Genomic DNA, 21,960 nt, shown 5'->3' with positions numbered 1-21,960 from the left:
TGCGTTGGTCTTTCCAACTGACTACCTAACAACTGCATAAAAGCTCACACCCTTATGCATTAATATTTTGTTGGGGCAGTGTCAAATCAAATCCAATAAGGGAAATATTAATGAAAGGAAATTAAGCTTCATAAAAGTTCATATAGCAGCCTTTGATATCGTATGCAAAGCCCGGATGCACGCGCTTTCCGGTTAGAAGTTCAATGATTCAATCAATTGAAAGTTATCATTTCAGACCCAACAAACACATGTGTATGGTTGTATACAGTACATTCAAAATACATTCTCCGTCAGTATTGTGAACAGCAAGGCTAATATCTAAAATTCAAAGAAAAACAATGGCTACTTTAACATATTTCACTATGCAATTGTCACATCTCTTACAGCTAGTCGTGAATCTCGATCAGACCCATGATTGCTTGTTTTGGTTGAAAAACTAAAAGATTTCTGGCTGAACAGCTGGGCAAAGGCACTCTTTGATCTTGCAATTGTTTTGGGTCCTTTGCTGCTATCATTAATCTGGGCTAGATCATCAGATATGGAATCGACAAGATTCTCAAATCGACGCCTAAAAGTTGGATACCTTGAGATAGACTTAGTGATACCTTGGAGCCTGCATGACATGATAAGTAAATCACAAAATGGGTAACCAGGACAAAAAGGGAAAGGGGAAAAATGAGAAGATTCTCTAACAAAAAAAAAAATTGCATCACTACCTTCGGGCCAATGCATCAAGTTCAGCCTGTTTACGCTCTGATTCGGGTGGTGAGCCAATATTTGAGTTTTTCAACCTCAAAGGATCACCATTCAACAGAACTAATCTGCTGAGGTAGGCCTCTTCTGCTTCAGAAAGGTTTTCGGCTTTAATCTGATCCTTGATGATCAACAGGGGGTTGAGAAACCAATCAAAGAATGCGTCTTTTGGTCTGTTTGTGCTAGTTATCTCAGTAATATTGTCATCTACATCAATCAGGTAAAAAATTGACAATAAGTTGTTAAGAGTGATGAGGAAACTCAATAAGAATCTATCAAATAACAGGGGCTTGAGAAACCAATCAAAGAATGTGTTTTTTGGTCTGTTTGTGCTAGTTATCTCAGTATGAAACTCTACAAAACAAAATTAAATAAGTAATAAGCTGGTAAGAGTGTTGAGGGAAAACATTTGACTTACTTAACAAGATACCGGCCGAATTGGATTTTGCAGATCGCAGGAGTGCCTGAAGAAGGCCATAAGCTGGTAAGCCAATGCCAATAACTCTGCTACCTTTACTAGAGTTAGCATCTTCAATGTCTTGAAGTGTTATAATTCCTTCAGAAACCATGATTTCCCCATGACGTTTACACTCCTTAAATAAGCTATCAATTAGCTGCATAAGCCATGAAAGTTCAATCAGCACCTAAACCATAAACTAAACAGAGATGTTTTCGGAAGTCAAAATTGTAAACTTTAGTCCACGCATCATCCAACACATACAGGATTAAATCCAAATTTGATTCCAGTAGGAAGTATCCCTCAGGGCCAAACATAATACATGCACAATACCTCAAGGGGCTTCAACTCCATAATAGGATTAGTGAATGAAGCAGTGCGGGAGGGAGGATTTCGGAAAGAGCTGGGCTTTGAGATAGAAGGTGCACGAGAGTTGGTCCGGAGCAATTCACCAGCCTTCTTTCGGTACTTTGGCCTATCATTACAAAAATCTATAAGTAATCTCAAAGTACACGAACCCATATCAAAACTTTAGACTTTAGAGTGCTGAGTAGAAACCTCGGAAAGCAGGATCCTTCTGGCATGTCAAGGATATCATTGCTGTATTCATCATATATGGACAAGGATGCAATGATATAGCAAAGCCCCAACCAAAGCGAGGATTCCTGTAACACAAAAGTCATACAATCTCTTAATACTTACAATATATGTGACAAGGACATAATAAAAATCTCAGCATCTGAATTGATTTCAAGGCACTCTGGCATCTGACTTATATATTTATGGTGTTTCCAAGATGGGAAGAGTTATGGATTTCTCTAGTTTCAAACGTGTTTGATTTGAACAACATACTGATTCAACCTAAACACATTTCGTAACCCCCACACACCAATGAAAAATACCTGAAAGTATATGAAAGTTAGAGAGCGTTAGAGAGCAAAAAAGAACATAGAATAACCTGATAAACGACCACTCCAGCAAAAGCACCAAGAAAGATACTGGCCACCATAGACCCCAACACTGCCCCAACAACGGCCAATGGCCAAACTAAGATAGCAAGACCTGCAAATGGAACACAAATTGTTTCCAAGAAAGGGCCCTCCCGACCTATAAGGTCATGAAATAAACGGTGCCACCCCTTGAAGAGCATGTACGGGCATTTGTATAGGGCAATAAATGAGATCACTGGCATATCAACCATGAAACCAAGGACCCCTGCTATAACAGCTCCGGGAAGATATAGTATTCTGCAAGAACGTTCCTGGATTAGTTTTCAAAGATAAACATAAATAAGCATGCAGTAGATTTTGAGAGGCAGAGAAAGACAACATACTTGATCTCATAATATTTGGCATCGGGAGGACCTTGCCGATGCAGGTCATCCATAAATGAGAAGTACGTGTGGTAACAAACATCCCCAAAATCCCTCACCACAGTGAAGCACCCTTGGACAGTGCTCCAAGTTCCATCCTGCAACATGTTGTGAAAGAGAAATCTCTCTTATGGGAGGCTACACGAAAAGAATAATTGGCAACAGACAAGAACAAAAGAATTATCACAACTTGCAAATCGAAGACATACGCAAAAGCAGTGGTACAATTGATCAGTCTTCCCTTCTCCAACAGCTTGAAAAGTTTCAAATATTGGTGAAAAAAAGCCATATGCTGCCCCACCCACAATACTTCCAACAATCCCAACCACTGGCCACAAGATCAATTGGACAGGTAGAACACATATGCAGACAACAATCTTCACAACTGGCCCCAATCGTTTAGCTCTGCTCATTTTTACAAAAACTAGATAAATAAATAAAAAGAAGAATCATGAAAGGTATTCTTATTTTCTTTGTTGCTTTAACACAACATGAAAATGAGAGTCCCAATGCACCCCCCCACCCCCAAAAAAAAAAAAAAGCCAGAGAGAGAGAGATAATAATGAAACAGATAAAATTTGAAAGTAGAAGGCAAGGGGCGAACCTCAAAATGCAATAATAGGTCCAGACAACATGTATTGGCCAAAGACCCAATATGATACCCGAGTTTCCAATTGTCATGATCAGGCATATCAATGGGCAGAAAATGATACCTGAAATAAGACTTCAATGTTAGGTTTGATGTGTTTTCCTTAAGTCAAACTCATCCTTCAAGCAGTGTGTCTTAAGTTCTTAACTAATCAACCAACTCCTAATTACAACATCAACAAACCATTTCGAGATTGCAATGCCCATTCTAATTTCTCAAACAAAATTCAGATATTCTCCTCACGGCATAGATTTTTTACTACATGCCCTGCATGAAATCTATCTCTTTGGACATGCTAATATAGACATGAATGAAATGCCTACTAAGGAATGTTCTGCAAAAGAAAACCAAACAACTCCCAAGCCCGGCATAAGCAGGAAGCAATAATTTGGCGAATAAGAAATTTTGAATTACAAGCTCATGGCCAGATGGAGAGATTACAGTCAGCACAAACAAAATCAGTTTTAAGTTCAAAAAGGAACACCAACTAGCACAAGAAAGAGGCCCAAGTCCCAAAACAAAGGACAAACTGATACTAAAAAGCAGATAAAGTTTTGTTACCTTTAATGTTGCCGAGAACCAGAAGCCCAATGAAGTAAGGCAAGAAGCAGATAAAGCTCCACAAAGAAGCCAACACCCCCTTTGGAGGTTCCATCTCCCTCCTTACTCCTTAGTCCTCACTCCTCACTCAAGCAGATCTCTCAAAATCGCCAGAAACCCATCTCATATTCAACTCCGATTCCTGCCTGCAAGACACTAAAAACCCCATTTTTAGTAACACATATAGCATAAAACCATAAACTACACGATACCCAGTACACTAAAAGCAAATTTTCTGCAAACCCATATCAGAAACTTACTCAAAATCCGTGATTTACTTTGCTTCTGGCACCAAATGACTAGTAATCAAAGAACCAACAGGTGGAGGGTGTCTTTTCTCTTTGTTGGTCAAATTTTGATTTTTTTAAACGTTGGAGTTTGAATTGGATTTCACATAAAATATGGAAAGAAATTAAAAATAAAACATCACGGCTTTGTGAAATGATCACAAGGCAGTTGAAAAACCGTTTTGAGGTTTCAAAATCGGGGGGAGGAAGATAGATGGAGCGGTTACCATCAGAGAATCAGAAGCTCAGGATACTTAAGCCATTTTCTTTGAATATTTATGCTTTCACTTGAAAGCAAAGCAACTCTGGTCCCTTCTTCTTAGCGATTTCACCTATCCCACCAAAGACAAAAAAAAAAAGCAGTCTCAGTCGGACATTACCAAAAGTAACTGGCGCTAATAATATGAGATTTTACAATTTGACTACTTCCACGCCGACTCAATGCGTATGATTGGATGCGTCCTCCTAATTGGGCCTGGAACAAGCAATAATACTTTTCCGGCGAGCTAGAAAACTTCACGACTGTACTTTGTTTTAAATTTGATAGGAATGTACTCGCGACAATCAGCAGACAGCTGTCGAATGTAGAAGCAACGATTGATTCTAAGTTATGGCATCCAATGAAATCGCGAGTAGTGTGCATTGACTTAAGGAAACGCGTCTGGCAATAAGTCAGTTGTTTTTTCCGTGATAACGTAGAAGTTTAGAAGTTTAGACCTTGGCCAAGCGTTTTGGAACTTATCTGGTAACGGCTCAGGTGTCTGAACTCTGAACTGAAGTCTCTACTGCCGCCAACTTTGCTTGATCAAGCAACTTGCAATGGTGGTAACGAGTAACTGATGAGCCTATTCATTTTGAGAAAACAAGTTTTTTTCTAGTTTGGTAGAGAAATATATTACCATCACATTAGTTAGAATTTAAAAAATTATGATAATAATTGATGCATCTAGCAGTAATAGTAGTTACATATATAAGTTACATCTCAATCAATTATTCAATGCCACTAATAATATAACTTATTATTAGTGGGGAAGAGTTATAATTTTGGCGACATAACTTATTATATGCTACTGTAAGTTACATATAACTTACAGTAGACTTATAGGCTTTTCAAAATTTAGCGACATAATTGCTATGGAGCATGAGTTGACAATTGCTATGGAATTCTGTTGTCTGTTCAATTAGAGAAATTAATAAGCATGTTTGGAATATAATTAATGAAATTTGACAAGTAAATGTTCTTTAGAACCAAAATATTGTATTCTTTAGAACCAAAATTTGACATTTGACAAGAGAAATGAATGGGTGGAATTTACCTAGCGTCTATACTCTTATCATATTGAAAATAAGTCAAAGCAAGATTTTCCAGGTCCTTTGTTTTAAACCTAGAACATTTTATATTGTATTTATTCGAAAAACATGCGTCTTATAATATATGTAAGAAACATGGAAATTAAGCACCATTACATTTACAAAATGAAATGTAAGATGTCATCATCAAGCTCCACTTGTAGGACGCATGAGTAGGCAGCATAATTTTTAAGTGGGATTACAATATAAATGATGTTATCTTCAGGTGATCTTGAGCAAAATTCTTGTGTCATCTGATCAGCTTCCATTTTAAAACCAAAGTTGTAGAGATAATGACCCCTGTAGGCCCCAAGATTTCCCTCCACTACAAGTTTGAGACTTTGAGGACAAACAAGAGTACCTTTGTACATACACCAAGGTATTATACAAAGGTATTCTAATCATCTTGGTTATGCCTTTACATATTGAATCTGATTATTTTACTGAAATATATGAGAACCCATTATTCTTTCAGATAATTCAAAGAGAATTGCTGTAATGAAGTCATCATATTCGTCCAGAGCTTTACACTTCAATGACACCTATAATACTAAATTCATGTCCTTCAGTTGCCTTCATGCTGGCAATCGCTGTCAATGCCTAATCAAGGCAAATCTTGTGGAAAGCATGAAAGAATCAACCTTGTTCTGCATGCCACAATTACAATACGATTGATTGCATAGAGAAATTAGAGATCAGTCAACCACTAATACGAAAAGTAAATCCAAAAGAAATCTTAAACACCCACCTAACTAAACATAAAAACCCAACCAAATCACATACCCCATGTGCCCATATTAATCTGTATCAAAGAAATGAAGGCACTAATTAATTAGAGTAAAGTAATTGAGTATTGGCAGGAGGCCAACGGTTGAGTGTGAATGAGTATGACAATAATTAATTAAACATTCATATTAATCTCTTCATTACTAACCACAAAGCCTCTTCTAAGTTTCAGGCCTTTATCTTCCATCTTGTTAATTGTCAAGCAACCCCCCACTTCTATCTCCAAATTCCTCTTTTTTTTTTTTTTACTGCAATTAGAAGAACATTAAAAGTGAGGCACTATCAATTCATATGACATGTTATTTGGCCCTTCAACTTGTCCAACAAATCCTCACAAATCTCCAAGTCTGGCCACAATTTCTTAACTTGACAGCCATGGATCCTTCTGTGTTTGAGGTGGGCAACACCGGGCGATACTGGTTTCTTGACAAGAATTAAAGATGGTGAGGTATCAAATGGTCATTTCCATCAAAAAATGCCCAAACTCAACACATTCTTCAAGTTGCGGCTGAATTTAAACAAATATATATTTCTGAAGAAATCTCTTTGTTAGAATTCAGGCTTAATATGAAGAATGTTATCGTATTTAGGCATTTGTGATGGAGAAAATCAATTGATACCCACCATTTTTAATTAAGTCAAGTGTATCAACTCTTTCTATATTGAAACCCATCCACACAACCTGAGCAGAATAAATGAATAATGAATCAGCAAATGCAGATATCACAACTCTATGTTTAGTAACAGACAACTCTAAATTTACATGATCAGTTCATCACAAATTAATAACCAAAATGCCACTCATGCATTCATGCTCAAGTGCACAGCAAAAGTGTGAACCGAAATTTAAAGATGAAAAATAATAATTAGAGTAGCAATATGGATAACTGAAATTCATAAAAATAAACATTAAAAGAAAGAAATCAGTAATAAACTAATTTGAAACTCTTAAAAAAAAAAGATGAGAAAAAATTTACCTCAGCTTGGAAATATCACGGTGGGTGGGGAGAAATAGAGAGGGACACACCGACACAGAGAGTGTGAGTGAATGCAATAAAAGTCCCTAATAAATGAAGAGAGGTGAGAGGTCTCACTCTCACCCACTGGCCATGTCATGGCCCTCATGGGTATGTTCTCCAGTTTTGGGTTTGGGCCTGTACTGTGGCTCAGTTAGCTTTTGTGTACTTCTGTATATTTTGGGCCTGCTTAGCTTTTTTCGGCCCAAGAAGAAAAGAGAAGCGATTACTGAACAAAATAGAGCCACAGCTGGATCTCTTCCATTGTTTATACAAAGATAATAAATATTCGATTAAGTCAGCTACATGCTGAATCTAACGTAACATATTTAGAAATTCAAAAGAAATATTATGTGTGTGCAAAAAATGGGATTATCTAAACAATGTCAATGCCTAATTAAGCATATTTTAAATTTGTTGCACAATGAGGGACAAAGTATATCCATGTTTTAAGCAGCAAACGACCTGAAATTTAAAGAGACGGCACAGTGTTACTTAAAATTGCAAACCATTACACATGGGGTGTACATAGAGATGGAATGAACAGAAAATCACAGAAAATTTGTTTCAGGGTGTATATTTCTTCTCTATCAAATGGTTAACATCTCTTGGGAAGTAGTTGGGAGTTGGGAATATCTGAATTCTTAAAAAAATTGGATAGAAGTTGTTCTACCTTGCACTATTTCCTTTTTATTTGGTGGCCGTGCCCCTAAAAGTCTTACATCAATATTAGCTCCAGAATCCAGTGAGACCTGAACCACTGTATCATAAGCCTTTGAAGAGAGGTGAAGGCCCTGATTTTGAGCCCTCAGATATAACTCATATGCAAGCCTTGGTTTCCCTTCCTTTGCTAGAGCCTCAATCATCATTTCATATGTAACATTGTTTGGAGCAATGTTCTCAGCCTTCATGCGACCAAACCATTCATATGCAGCACTGCTCCAACCATTTCGCGCAAACCCACTAATAATGGCATTGTATGTCACAACGGTTGGCTCGATTCCTGATGAACCCATCTCATGAATGATGGTATCTACCATATTGAATTTTCCTTGTCCGCTGAGAACTGAAGCCATAGTTGTGTAGGCATACAAGTTCGGTTGCATGCCAACCTTAATCATATGATCCCACACCCGGCGGGCCTCATCATAGAGCTTTCCCTTCTCAAGGGCACTAAGCAATGCCCCATAAGAAAGGATTGTGGGTTTCTGACCTTGTTCCACCATTCTTTTAAAAATCTGGACAGCAGCAGTGGTTTCTGCAGCCTTGGAACAGGCAACAAGAACTGCATTCCATTCCTTACTTCTAGGTTCAAGGCCTTTCTCTTCCATCTTGTTGAGCAACCTGACACCCCATCTCCAAATGCCTCTTTTTCTAGCTGCAGTTAGAAGAACATTAAAGTGAGATACAATCAATTCATATGACATGTTATTTGGCTGTGGCCCCTTGTCCATCATATCCTCATAAATCTCCAAAGCTGCCCACCATTTCTTAGCCTTCCCCATCACCCAAATCACATGGTTACACACGGATAAACTTATTTCAAGATGTCTTTCTCTCATCCTATTATACAATTCTTTTGCCACCATATAATGTTCTTCACGGGTACAAGCCCACAAAAGGCGCTCGTGCTCTGCCCGACCAAGTGGAACCCCAGCATTATCCATCTCTGCTAGAAGTTTTAGCACATTGGTGCTTAAGTTATCATCCTTCACAAGCCACCGCCGCATCACTTGGTAGCAAACACGTTTTGTAAAGTTCTCAAGCTTTGCAAACTCCTGTTCCCAGTCTTCATCAGCATCTTTAACTATATCACCTTTATGAAACTTTTCTCTGAACTCAACGAAGAACTTTAAAGCTCCATTCCCATCTTGCATTCTTTGATAAGCCAACAGTGATGTGGAATAGGATACTGACGACGGAATCAGGCCCTTCTCCTGAATTTCCTCTAGAACATTAAGGGCCTCAATACATAGTCCTTGTTCTACATAAATTGCCATTTTAGTGTTGTAAGTTACAACATTCGGTTTCACTCCTTCTCGAGTCATATCATTCAAGACATTATCCATTTCCCCAAATTGTCCAGATTGCTTCACTGCACCCAAAAGACTATTATATATGAATAAGTTTGGGGTAATCAAACCATTAGTTTCTTCCTTCCTTCTCTTAAGCCATTCAACAACAGCAACCGCAGAATCCATCAACCTGTCTCTTCCAAAACCCCTAATCATGGATGAGAATACTTGAAGAGGCAAATCAACCTTGTCCTTAAGAACCTCATCTACATCATCGGCTGTTTTTGCAAATTGTAAGCTCAATGCCAGTGCACGCACATCAATCTTTTCGTTTTTCTGCTCCCAATTTTCTCTTCGACTTCCCACATCTACTTCATCATCATCATTCTTACCACCACCCTCTATTCCATCCACATTTGAATGATCAACGCTCTTACTCTCACATTTCACTGACAACCTATTTTCTGATGTGGATTCTTCTACAAGATTGTGATTCCCAATTGCTTGTTCCTCCAATGCCCAGGCTAACACAAACGAACCACCAAAGGAACCTTTCTTAATCTCACAAAAGCGAGCAAGTTTAAGTTTAGAGTACCCAGAGAGGCACCCACATCCAAAACCAAAGTTTGGACTTCCACTGAAAGTTTCACTCTGCATAACTCCAGAATTGCTAGAAAACAATAAAACAGCAGCACCTCTACCATAAAAAACAGGAACACCAATATCCCACATCTTTTTTCTTCTACGTCTGGTATTAAATTTACAAGAAGAACCAAGTTCAAAAGCCAACTGGGGTACTGCCCAGATGTCACCCCTCGAGGGACAAGTGATTAAAGCTTGCATTTTCCGTGAAATTTACAAGAAAGAAAGAAAGAATAACCCAGAATTGAAAGTCTTGTGGAAGAGTTAGAGGGCATATGTATAGGTACTCATTATATAATTTCCAGCACAGTTTCCATCTTTACAAAGAGAAAGCGAAGAAACAACGACTACATCTATATCTTGTCAGTTCCGTTCTGAATTTACTGAATTCCCAACAACTGCAAGAGATGGGTACATACCTGAACTCCTAGATTGAAAAGCACAGAGTCAGAGAGATCAATTTGTAAACTTGGGTTGTGCTTACTATAATTGAGTAGATTTCTGAAGTGGGATTTTATTTTATTTTTCAGTGCTGCTGTGGTTTTCTCTCAGCCATTCAATTGTAGTAACAAAATGAGCGGTGACTGGTGTGCTAGAAATCAGTCATTGGGAGAAGAAGAAAAGAACAGAAAGTAAGGCTGTCAGGGCCCAGAAGTGAAACAGGCCACTCTACTTTTAATTTAGTTGGGCCTAATCATGGCATTGCTGATCCAATGCCTAATGGGCTCGGTGGTACATTGAGCATTTTGTAACCATGATTAGAATCTAAACCTCTATGTGGCATTTTCTTATGATTGGATTATATTCTTGTAAATCTTTCTATTTATTACTCTTTTAATCGGGTGTGTGATCGAAATGGGATCAGTTTGTCCTGTTTTTTGAGATTCGTGATCACCCAGAAAACAAAAACAAAAACAAAGGAAAAATAGAGGGTTTCCACAAGCAAATAAAAAACATGATCGAATTAATAATGTCCATAGGCTCCTAATAAAACAATGACACCTTTTTTACTGTTATAATAGTACAAGAACAAAGGAGGTGGTGTCAGTGATAATGGTTGGGATATCAATTAATTGATTAAAATTGAATAATGAATAGCATATATACATTACAGCCCATGCATATATGCAACTCTATAATTGTGCTTAAAATCACACCTTGATGCGCATAAAATCTCTAGCTATATCTATTGATGAGCATGCCAACAAATGAAGAAGAAGCAAATCTTGTGGGATGCGTGAAAGAATCAATCTTGTGCTGCCAAACCATGCATTTCTATCGCTTTTTGTATTTTGTATTTGCATGAGATCGAACATGTCTAGCTAACAAGGTTAACCTCATCAAATCTACATTCATTTAAACATGGGTTTGGATGTACTATATATCATTATTTATCTATTAAATAAAAATCTATGTGATAATTTGTAGTTCCCCCCTAAAATTCGGTCATTGAAACCATGTTACGTACCCTAATTATATATAATTTAGAGTACATCATTGGAATTGATGAGTGAATAAACCATACCACATAATTATTCAAACGAAACTAGTAAAAACTAGGTTGTAGCAGCTAGTAATTATCTAGATATTTTAAACGATGGAAAACTTTGTCATACAACCCTTGTATGGCAATCACATTTTTAATTTTTCAATTTGAATGGGTTCAGTTTTACACTTTAAAATGTAAATTTTTTTTTTATTAAATATAATTGTATGTCATACGATATCATATTAATGATTTAATTATAGCACATGTTAATGAATTTAAGCCCATACCTCAACCCATATATGTACTAGGATGCTACATGCCTATATAGGGGGTCCATCTCACATATAAATTTAGAGTAGCATGATGCTATGGTTCTCTAAAGTCCAAACCTATGAGTTGATCGTTAATATTTCAATCTTCTTTGTACAAGTACACGTGGGGTGTCGCTTGTCGCCAATTGATCCAACCTTATACAAATTTGTTTCTCTCATCTCCCACTTCTACCATGTTCTGGGGTATGGGCTATCAATGTGTCGCTTCCATGAATGCATGCATGCTCTGCTCACAATATTTAGTCTTACTATAATTATCGATCATATATGCAGAAAAGGAAAAGAGATGAAAGACATATATATATCCCTAATTAACAAACAAAGGAATAAGATATCGGATTAATTTAGTGAACTATACCTCATCCCAAATTTGTGTTACTTATCCCTTAATTATGGAGGATCGAGGTCGGTTTCTTATTATTTGTTTCTCGAGCTAGTTTGAATTGAAATGAACAAGTATTCAAGTTTCTTCATGTTCAACACATTGGACAAACATGGTTAAGAGAAATTAAGAAAGAGAGGAAGAGAGGGAGCTTAAAATATAACATTTTTAAAATCTCTTGCGCACATGGATTGATACCATAGAGAGAGAGAGAGAGAGAGAGAGAGAGAGAGAGAGAGAGAGAGAGAGAGAGAGAGAGAGAGAGAGAGAGAGAGAGAGAGAGAGAGAGAGAGAGAGAGAGAGCTTAATTAGCCAACCACCAATGGTCGACCAATAAGAAAAGTAAACCCAAACCCAAAAGATATCTTAAACACTCACCTAACTAAACACAAAAACTCAAGCAAGTCACATATTATAGATAAAGACAAAAAGATAGCTTTTCTTCTCATTTTAATTTCTTAAATAACATACATGTAACATATATTCCCTCCGGCCCACATTCATTCAGATCTATTGGCTCCTTGTTTTGCTAAGGTTAACATAACTTCCAGCAACTTATATATTAACAACAGGTCAAATTATAATTTAGTATCTTCATTTTTTTCTCATATTGTAAATTAGTATTATGAGTTCAATTTTTAATGATCACATATCTCATTTTTTATTTTTTTAACAATTACATATATTTATCCAAAACCTTGTTAAGTAATGACATAATTTATAATCTGAAGATGAGATATATAATTAGTAAACTAATAAAAATAAGGTATGAGATCGTTGAAAATTAAACTGAGGATACTAAATTGCAATACAAGACAAATTTGAGGTACTAAATTATAATTTACAGTTAATAATATTACTAAAGAATGAAATTAATTAAGAATCATACATATATATATTTGTAGATTAAAGATTAATTAATTGAGGAATTGATTTTATGTGTTGGTCCGGCAATCAAGCAAGCGTGTTCTTGAGCACCCACCCCCATGTGCATCGGCCTTCCACAAAATAAGCAGGAGAAACGAAGCCCATATTGTTCCTCCTCACCCCATGTGTCATTATTTCATTGGCCCTTCACTATTGTAAGTCTTACTTTTTGCAACACACTTCCGGGCGGCTTGTATTTTAGTCTCGGTCTTATTAAATTTGTCCTAATTAATTAATCCATTCTCTCTCTCTCTCTCTCTCTCTCTGTAGACTCTAGTTCTCTCTAACTAGCTAGCTACCTAGCTACTATTATATAAGTAGGCAACCCCAACCCTTTGAATTCCCCATTTGAAGAGCAAGAGCTACCACAAAAACAGAGGAAATTAAAGAGCTAGAGAGCCAGAGATAACAAAAGGAGCAATTTGAAGATGATGAAGTTGAAGTCAAAAAGGTTTTGCAGAAGCTTTAGTATCTCTAAGCTCAGCAGCAGTGGCAATAATAATAAGATTAAAGGCGGAGGTGATCAACCAAAGGAGCTTGGAGGAGGCATTAATAACAATATTAATAATAATATGAGTAATGGTGAAATCAAATGGGAACGTAGACCAGGAGGCATGCTTGTCCAAAGGAGGGAGACTACTGCAGATGGTCAAAGTAGTGATGGAGAGGGAATGATCACTGTTAGAGTCTCAACTGTGTCACAGTGGCATGACATCTCCATTGAATCCACTTCTACATTTGGTAAGCTCTTAATCTCTCTTATCATTTTTAATTTGATACATTATAAAACGATATAGAGAGAATAAACGGTCTTATGTTCTCAACCACTAGAGTTACAAATCTCGGTATGATTTGATCTTGAAATTGGATTACTAATTTTTTATGAATATTAATTGATTAATTTGCAGGGGAATTAAAGATGATATTGTCATTGGTTAGTGGTATGGAGCCAAGAGAGCAAAGGCTACTGTTCAAAGGGAAAGAGAGAGAGGATGGTGAATACCTACACATGGTTGGGGTTAGAGAGAAAGACAAGGTGCTGTTGCTCCAAGACCCAGCTATCAAAGAAATGAAGCTGCTTCAGCGCATTCATGGCATCAATGGACCTTCCACTTGTCGTACCATTAGCGTATGATCCATCAGTGTCAAGCTAATATTGAATTAAACATTGATGCATATTAATTAATCAATCTACCCTCTTCATCACTAACCACAAAATTGTATGCTTAGTTTAAGTATGGTCATCTACCTTGCTGATCATGACTTAATTGGCTAGATTCCTAAATATTTTAATTATTAGGTAATAGCCTAGCTAGGTAGGGACATCGATTGATCATTTGCCATTTTGTGTCGGTTGGGGCTTTAATGCAACTACAGATTGTAAGCTTGATTGATGCATATATATACATATATCATATATGCCTATCCTTGTAAGTTTGTAATGGCTGATTAATGTGATGGCATAGTTTACTTTAATCCATATGTTTATAAATTTTATTTTTTAAAAAAATTGCAGATTGCTTTCCAATTTGCATGTCTATTGTGTAGTACACTAGTACTCATTTTGTGAATTATAAAGCATGGATTGGTCCATTTGGATACCCACGCGTGCACGCTGGCCCAAAAAATTATGCGTAGAGCACAAAAGCTAGCTAGCCAGCCAAACAATATCACCAAAAGCTAACTTAAAAGCCTAAAATAGTATTTCTAATTAAAGTTAGGCCATTCATTTAATTGAATGAATTGCAAGTTTGCAACCACTAAAAAGTAAAAAGCAAAAGCGCTGGCATCTGGCATTTTATCTACCCATCTACTATTCTAATCTAATAAATTAATAATTATTGGTTGAGTCAAAAGGTGACTTCCATCTAATGCCCAGGCTTATCTTCAATTAATTATGAATGTTATAAGTACAGTACAAAGGAACATTATGGAATAAATAAGTTAATAACACACACTGAAGATTCAATATTGAAGAACCAATTATCAAAAGGCAAGCTAACTGGTCTGATTTTATGTGTACGACAAGTTATATGATAAAAGAGATATATGCAATAATTATATAGGACCGTTGTTTTGTACCATAACACTGTGGAAATGCATAAAAGGGGTTTCATTTCAATATATTCTCTCTCTTTCAAAACAATATTCTTTGGGTTAAATACAAAAATGGTCTACGAACTTTACAGTGAATCTCAATTTGGTCCACTAACTATAAAAAGTGTCAATTTGGTCCACGAACTTTTCAAGTTATATCAAACTAGTACAAATGTTAATTTTCATCAAAAAATTAATTGAATTGATCACATGAAAATGTGATGAACGGACTAAAATGTCTTTGAAAATGTAGTCACTTGTTGTGCACATAACCAGTTTTCGTTAAATTTTTTAATGAAAGTTAACATTTGTACTGCTTTGGTACAACTTGAAAAATTTGTGAACGAAATTGACACTTTTTATAATTAATAGATCAAATTAAAATTCATTGTAAAATTTGTGGATCATTTTTATATATAACCCATATTCTTTCGTTTTGTGCCTATAGGCTATAGTGATCCTGCGTGTGCAGGAAAGCAACTTCGTGAGACATAAAGTTGTTGGCTCTTGACAAGTGGCCGGCACAATGATTTATAATCTAATAACAGACCCCCAAAAAAAAAAAAACTCGTTTAAATTAATTCAAAATAAATATTGTATTTTTTTAAACCTTCTCTACTTTCTTTAGATGGGAATGGGATTCTTGATTCGACAAGTGGACAACTACCATTTGCTTCATGTCCGAATATGGTTTCAAAATAAAATCCAGGAGAAAGATTTTATTGCCAATTTTTTTAAAAAATAAAAAACAAATACAAGGAGAAGAAACAAATGTCTTCCGTTGGGCCTGGGTCACTGAAACCCAAATTACTGGGTTTAAACTATAGGCTACCGTTCAGATAAGAAAGGCTATATGGGCTTCGCTTCTGCTAGGCTACACTTTAACATGGATCCTGCAAGTGGGTTTAAAACTTTAAACAATCTTTCTAAATTTTTTTATTTATTTTAAATATGAACAATCTTCCTAGTTTAAGGTCTTCATAATTGACAGGGTTACAGAAAAAACAAAAAATGAAACTCTGCAATTGATACCAATTCATAAGCTTTATTTATAAACTGCATACCATGAGTACATCACACAAATATGCATAAGAAACAAAAGCAAACATGCATAACAATCACATTGACACCACTATAGCTTGTAACCAACCACACACACATTAAGCAACATTATTATTTTTTAAGCCTTATAATTAATTATTTAATTCCCTTCAATCTGAATGGCCTTCCTTTGAGGTTTCTGAAGCTCCTGCTTGGGAATGGTGACAGTGAGCACTCCATTCTCCATGGAGGCCTTAATTTGATCGGTGTTGGCATTTTCCGGCAGCCTAAACCTCCTGAGGAAGTTGCCACGGCAACGCTCAAGACGGTGCCACTTATGCCCACTCTTGTCCTCGCCACCATCTTCTTCCACTTTCCTCTGCCCACTTATTTGGAGCACTCTGCTCTCATCGACCTCCACCTTCACCTCCTCTCTCTTCAGCCCCGGAAGGTCCGCAACAAGCACATGGGCTTCTGGGGTCTCCTTCCAGTCCGTTGGGGTGTTCAGCACGGGACACTTGTTCACCAGAGAAAGAAAGGGGTCCAAAATTTCGTCACCCAATTTCGAAATGAGTGTCGACATTGTGTTTGTGAATTTGTTTGTATGAGGATATGGATCGATTGCTTGTGTTATTGATTTACATTTGGCCGGGAGAGAGATTTATATGTACATCATGAGATGGGTCTTGAACTTTCTTGGGTCTTCTTTCTTTCTTACTATTTTTGACATTTAATAAAATCAGGTTGTTCTACCATCTTCGGCAGGTGTGTGCAGCTTGAACCTTCTCTTGGGCCTACTCAAATTGTCAAAGGTCCACTCATGACCCAACCCATTTTTGTTTTCTAGGCTTGAAAGGCGAAGCCCATAAAAACAGTGTCATTATCAAATAATGAATTCATAAGAATCTTAACTAAAATATGAATTCATAAGAATATTCCACTCTGAATATATACAAGACAACAAGGTACCAAGAAGGCACCTAATTGGTAGAGTAATTAATGTGATGTTGATACTAAAAAGGCATGGATATTAGCGGTTATGAAATGAGCCACACGGCTCGCTCCAGAAAGAGTTTTGGGTTTCTTATCCCAAGAAGACCACAAGATGGAGCATAAATATATGGTGTTGTAAGTTGTAGGTAGCTTAATTAGGACGTTGTTGAAAGAATGAATGAATAAATGTTGACAGAAGATAGAGAGCACAACTGAACATACCCAGGAAGGCTTGTTTGTATGGCCAGATTTGTGCTCTCTTTTCCTCTGTCAACAATATAATATTAACTAGCTTCTCTGTGGATCAAAGTCAACCTCTCCACTACCATCTCATCATCATCTTCAACTTATTCATACATATAAACCAAACAAGGTACTCAATTACTCATATCACATGCATATTATTATAAAGGTTCAAGTTTATTTTTGCCCATGAAGTCATGAACTATAGGCCTATTTCAAATGATTCTATATATTATCAAATATTTTAAATGAACCTATAAACTAAACGAAATTATACAAAATAATCCATCTGTCAAATATTAAAGGGGTATTTTTGTCATTTCATCAATTAATAAAATTAATTATTATTTAAATAACCAAAATTAATATAACTAAAATCATTATAAAAAAAAAACCCACCCAGCTCGTCCCCCACCCCCGCCACCTTGCCCCTCCCTCCCTCACCACCCAGCCCCTCCAGAAACCCCGACCCGCGAACCAAAATCCTCCGTGAAGTCGAGCCCACGCCAAGGTCCGACTCGCTTTCCTCAGCCAGTCAGTCATCGTACATTTCATACTTGATTTCCCCCGCCACCTAGCCCTATCCACCCCGCCAACCCAACCCCTCCTTCCCCCGCCCCCCTCACCACTCCACCTCCCTCCATCCCCGCAACTCCCCCCACCCACCCTGCGCCACCCCCCTCACCCCAACCCCACCATCCCCCCACTCCACCACCCTCCTACTGCTGATAGCAACCCCACCATTCCCGCACATTCCATGCCGACGCTGTCGTCGTCGGTTTCAGAGTTCGACGTGTCCTTTTGGTTGAGGAAGGAGCGGAGGAGGTTGGTGAAGACGTAGAGGTGGAGGTCGCTGAGCCAGAGGAAGGCTTCTCGAGAGAAGTGCACCAGTCGAGGTGGAGGAGTTGAGCGATGGCAACGACGTCGTTTGAGGCGGCGAGGTCGAGCGCGTCGTAGTAGGATTGGAAGTGGCGGTAGAGGTTGTCGACGTGGGGGGTGGGGGAAGTGGCTAGGGTTGTTGCGGGAGAGAGAGAGAGAGAGAGAGAGAGGCTGGGTGGCGGGGGTGGAGGGGCAAGGTGGCGAGGGAAGGAGGGGCAAGGTGGCGGAGTGGGGTGGGTTTTTTTATATAATTATTTTAGTATATTAGTTTTGGTTATTTAAATAATAATTAAATATTGTTAATTGATGAAATGACAAAATTACCCCTCTAATATTTGATAGATGGGCTATTCTGTATACTTTTGTTTAGTTTATAAGTTTATTTGAAACATTTTGTATACTTTTGTTTAGTTTATAAGTTTATTTGAAACATTTGATAGTACATGGAGTTATTTGAAATAGGCCCTATAATTCATGGGCAAAAATGAACTTGAACCTATTATGCTTTTAATATATATATATATATACTTGACTTTGAATTTATTTCTGTATTTATTATTCATGATAAGAAACAAATGGTCAAATGAATTCATAGTACTTTTTGAGTGTGAACAAATTTACATAAATTCTTAAATTTATATTACATGGTTCGATTCAAAACAAGCTGAGAATCTAAATCCTTTAGTGCCCACAACGGTACTGTGTAGATGATCTCAATTTGTGTATGATTTATGCATATATTTCATGATTTTCATGAAAGATGCATAATGAATCCACCTCTGATCGATCCTCGTGTAACACTACTAACAAACAAAAAGATATATAGTACTAGTAGCTCTTCATCCAAACACAATACAGCATACATGCATCCTCATCATCCTCTTGGAGGTAAATAATAATTTAATATAGATGATCAATGTCCAACATATAATGGTCTTCGAATTCACTTGCGTACTTTCAATTTCTCTTCACGAATCGACCCTGCAGTATTGTAACAACAAGCAAAATTGGCTAATTAACTTAGGTTAATTTGAGAATTAAAGGTAGTGTATAATTAAGCATTAATCCAAATTAAGATAATTAAGGCAGGTTCGTTAATTACCTTCATACGTGGTCGCTTCTCGGCATTGAGCTTTCGGACTTGGTATCGGATGCGCTTAGAGAAGAGCCTACTATGCCTCTTTTCCTTGTATCTCAATACACTCGCCTCTCTTGATCTTCCTCCCACTTCTACTTCACTCTTCATTTTGATGAAGCTGCCACCCTCTTCTGGGACCCTCCATAAATTCCCACTATCTATTACATTCTCAATCTGCACATACACATGAATGCCCAACACCAACAAATTCAGTTTTAATTATTCATGGGATTGGGACTTCATTATTTTGTTACTATTACTAGCATATATAATGTTCTTAGAGGAAGAAACAATAATGTTTGGTAAGTTGGGCCACAATAAGCCCATAACCCCAAGTTGGCTAAGCTGCAATGGGGCCCAAAGGCAAAAGTGGTAGGACCTCTATCCCCCAACAATGTATATCAAACACAAGTACACAACACAATTCAAAATAAGAATTTAATAAATGAAAATGATGAGTATGATGAGTAATCCAATTTACAATTCACAAATAATATAGTCAATGATTTGAAAGTGATTGGAATGAAATTATATATGTCAATTACCAAACTGAATGTATTAATTAATCAATAAAATTGAGTTGATGATTGTAGCTTACATTGGAAATGGTGGTATCATGGAGCTGAAAAAGGTGATGATCAATGTCCTGCAAGTCAGGGACTCTTTGTGGGGACTCCCCTAAGCCTTCAATGTAAAGTGGGCCCTTATCAGACCAAGCATTCAAAATCTCCTGATAATCAAGCTTCAATGCCAGAACCTTGTGCTGCTTCCTGCACCGTTGATCTTGATTATGATGATATTCCACATGATGACCACAGGCAGAAGCGGTACTGGTTGAGCTAGTGAACTCCTCCGGCACCTCAACCAGCTCCGAGTAACACACCCACTTCTCATCCACAGAACTACCCATGTCCCTCTCTCTCCTCCTCATGGCCGTCCGTACAATGTTATAATCACCCTCCTCGCTATAATAGTATTGATCTTGTGAAGATCTACTCCTGTAGTAGGGGAAGCTGGACAAAGACTCTTCTTGATCAGACGACAATGTGGTCGTTGTCGTTGTTGTGGTGGCGGTGAAGGTGGTGGAGGTGAGGAGGCCGTGGAGGGTGGCGCCGCCGTCGGAGTGAAAGAGCAGGGCCACGTTGTTATCGTCGTGCATTTCGGGTGCTCTGTCTTGATGATCCACGAGGTTTTCGGGGTGTAGTGGGAATAGGTTGAGCTGGTGATGGCAGTGGTTGTCCGTGGTGGACATAGTAGTTATCGTAGACGTTGACGAAGACTTTGGTCGAGCATAATCTTGATGATCATCTAATTGGGAGATGAGTTGGGAGCGGAGACTCAAGAACTTGGGCTTCCGGGTCTTGCTTCTTGATTTTCGAGCTGCAAGACGTTTAAGGGGTGCTTCTTCCTTCATCATCAAAGACCTGTTGCTTTGCAATTCTTCCACATGATCATGATCAGGAGGTGGACTGTTTTTGATGCACATGATCTCTCTCTCTCTCTCTCTCTCTCTCTCTCTCTCTCTCTCTCTCTCTAAGTCTCTTTTGCTGTTCACTAGTCTCACTAGGTAGAGCAAGAAAATTAATTAAAAAGCCCAAAAGGTAAGAAAAAGCTCCTGCGAAAGGAAAAGGTAGCAGAGCCACAGAGGCAGACGGGGCAGAGCTGGACTTCTTACTTCACCCATTGGGAAAGGGTTGGTGATCGTAAGAGAGAGAGATGATGGTGACGCAGTGCTTTATGACACGTGGCGTGAAGGGATTGGGTGGAGCAGTGGATTGTGGTTGTGTTATCTAGATTTCGCTTTGCTGTAGTAGATTACATGGGGGTGATGGTTATCATTGCCCAAATCACAACATTGACATTGAAGATGATGGGGCAGTACAGTAATATCCAACCAATAATGTGCACTCGGTTTCCACTCTACTACTACTCTTTCATGTGCATCTGATTAATGCTATTCAGTACTCATGGGATGACTGTGTCTTCTGCCCTTTACAAACTTACAAACATTAATGTTGTATACGATCATTTGTTAGGAATTCAATACAATTGTCCTATATTCCAATTCTCTATAATTTAGATACCATCAAACATCACATTTTATGAATCATGAGTACATGTTTTACAAATTTTATTGGGACAATGTTTGTTTTAATTTAAAGGTTTTTTTTACAAGTCACTCATTTAAATTATGATTTCGTTTGCACTTCACTATCCAAATTAAAAATTGAATCAATATCACATTAATTTTTAAAAAATTTGTAATGCCACGCTTCCGTCCAATTCCATCAACTTTTTCGTAAAGAAAAGACAATGTGAGACGCACGTGCCCTATTTTTTAAGAAGTTTTTCATCATTTCAAACCTAATCCTCTTTACTCTCTGTTTCTTTGCAACTCGATAGTCAGAGAGAGAGAGAGAGAGTGAATGAAAAGAGGATTAGGCTTCAAATGACAAAAAAAATCTTGAAAGAAGGGGCACGTGGTCTTTTTTGACGGAAAAGATGATAGAAT

The 21,960-nt window shown here is 37.6% G+C and overlaps 5 protein-coding genes across 6 annotated transcripts; 1 reads left to right on the top strand and 4 right to left on the bottom strand.

Moving 5' to 3' along the window:
• Nucleotides 1-204: 204 nt before the first annotated feature.
• On the bottom strand, nucleotides 205-4,458 carry LOC147288847 (putative membrane protein At3g27390). 2 transcript variants are annotated; one of them, XM_086240301.1, is made up of 11 exons: nucleotides 4,092-4,458; nucleotides 3,793-3,987; nucleotides 3,187-3,295; nucleotides 2,792-2,987; nucleotides 2,544-2,680; nucleotides 2,169-2,457; nucleotides 1,769-1,875; nucleotides 1,544-1,685; nucleotides 1,172-1,367; nucleotides 717-960; nucleotides 205-613 (listed from the first exon to the last, which is right to left on the bottom strand). In XM_086240301.1, the coding sequence occupies exons 2-11, from the start codon at nucleotides 3,884-3,886 to the stop codon at nucleotides 361-363; spliced, it is 1,767 nt and encodes a 588-aa protein (XP_086096427.1). In that variant the 5' UTR covers nucleotides 3,887-3,987; nucleotides 4,092-4,458; the 3' UTR covers nucleotides 205-360. The 2 variants fall into 2 exon arrangements, with proteins under 2 accessions (XP_086096427.1, XP_086096428.1); XM_086240302.1 differs by having other exon boundaries at nucleotides 3,793-3,977.
• A 3,303-nt stretch (nucleotides 4,459-7,761) lies between these two features.
• LOC147288846 (protein LOW PHOTOSYNTHETIC EFFICIENCY 1, chloroplastic-like) lies at nucleotides 7,762-10,461 on the bottom strand. The gene is given in 2 exon segments (XM_086239492.1): nucleotides 7,762-7,946; nucleotides 7,948-10,461. Coding segments are annotated over 2 exon segments (2,259 nt in total). The 5' UTR covers nucleotides 10,129-10,461; the 3' UTR covers nucleotides 7,762-7,868.
• A 2,908-nt stretch (nucleotides 10,462-13,369) lies between these two features.
• Nucleotides 13,370-14,448, top strand: LOC147288845 (BAG family molecular chaperone regulator 3-like). The gene is made up of 2 exons (XM_086239496.1): nucleotides 13,370-13,798; nucleotides 13,966-14,448. Exons 1-2 carry the CDS (start codon nucleotides 13,486-13,488, stop codon nucleotides 14,190-14,192), a joined length of 540 nt encoding a protein of 179 aa, XP_086095622.1. The 5' UTR covers nucleotides 13,370-13,485; the 3' UTR covers nucleotides 14,193-14,448.
• Nucleotides 14,449-16,179: 1,731 nt separating this feature from the next.
• Nucleotides 16,180-16,885, bottom strand: LOC147288844 (17.8 kDa class I heat shock protein-like). Its single transcript, XM_086239497.1, has one exon. The coding sequence runs from the start codon at nucleotides 16,776-16,778 to the stop codon at nucleotides 16,356-16,358; it is 423 nt and encodes a 140-aa protein (XP_086095623.1). The 5' UTR covers nucleotides 16,779-16,885; the 3' UTR covers nucleotides 16,180-16,355.
• Nucleotides 16,886-19,131: 2,246 nt separating this feature from the next.
• On the bottom strand, nucleotides 19,132-21,338 carry LOC147288843 (CCT motif family protein). Its single transcript, XM_086239494.1, has 3 exons — nucleotides 20,047-21,338; nucleotides 19,413-19,622; nucleotides 19,132-19,291 (listed from the first exon to the last, which is right to left on the bottom strand). The coding sequence occupies exons 1-3, from the start codon at nucleotides 20,932-20,934 to the stop codon at nucleotides 19,268-19,270; spliced, it is 1,122 nt and encodes a 373-aa protein (XP_086095620.1). The 5' UTR covers nucleotides 20,935-21,338; the 3' UTR covers nucleotides 19,132-19,267.
• Nucleotides 21,339-21,960: the final 622 nt, after the last annotated feature.

This window comes from Dryas octopetala, chromosome 4 (genome assembly GCF_963921425.1).
Source record: "Dryas octopetala chromosome 4, drDryOcto1.1, whole genome shotgun sequence".
Lineage (NCBI taxonomy): Eukaryota > Viridiplantae > Streptophyta > Magnoliopsida > Rosales > Rosaceae > Dryas > Dryas octopetala.
Note: the sequence above shows the minus strand (reverse complement) of the source record. Positions and strands in the feature narration are given on the sequence as shown.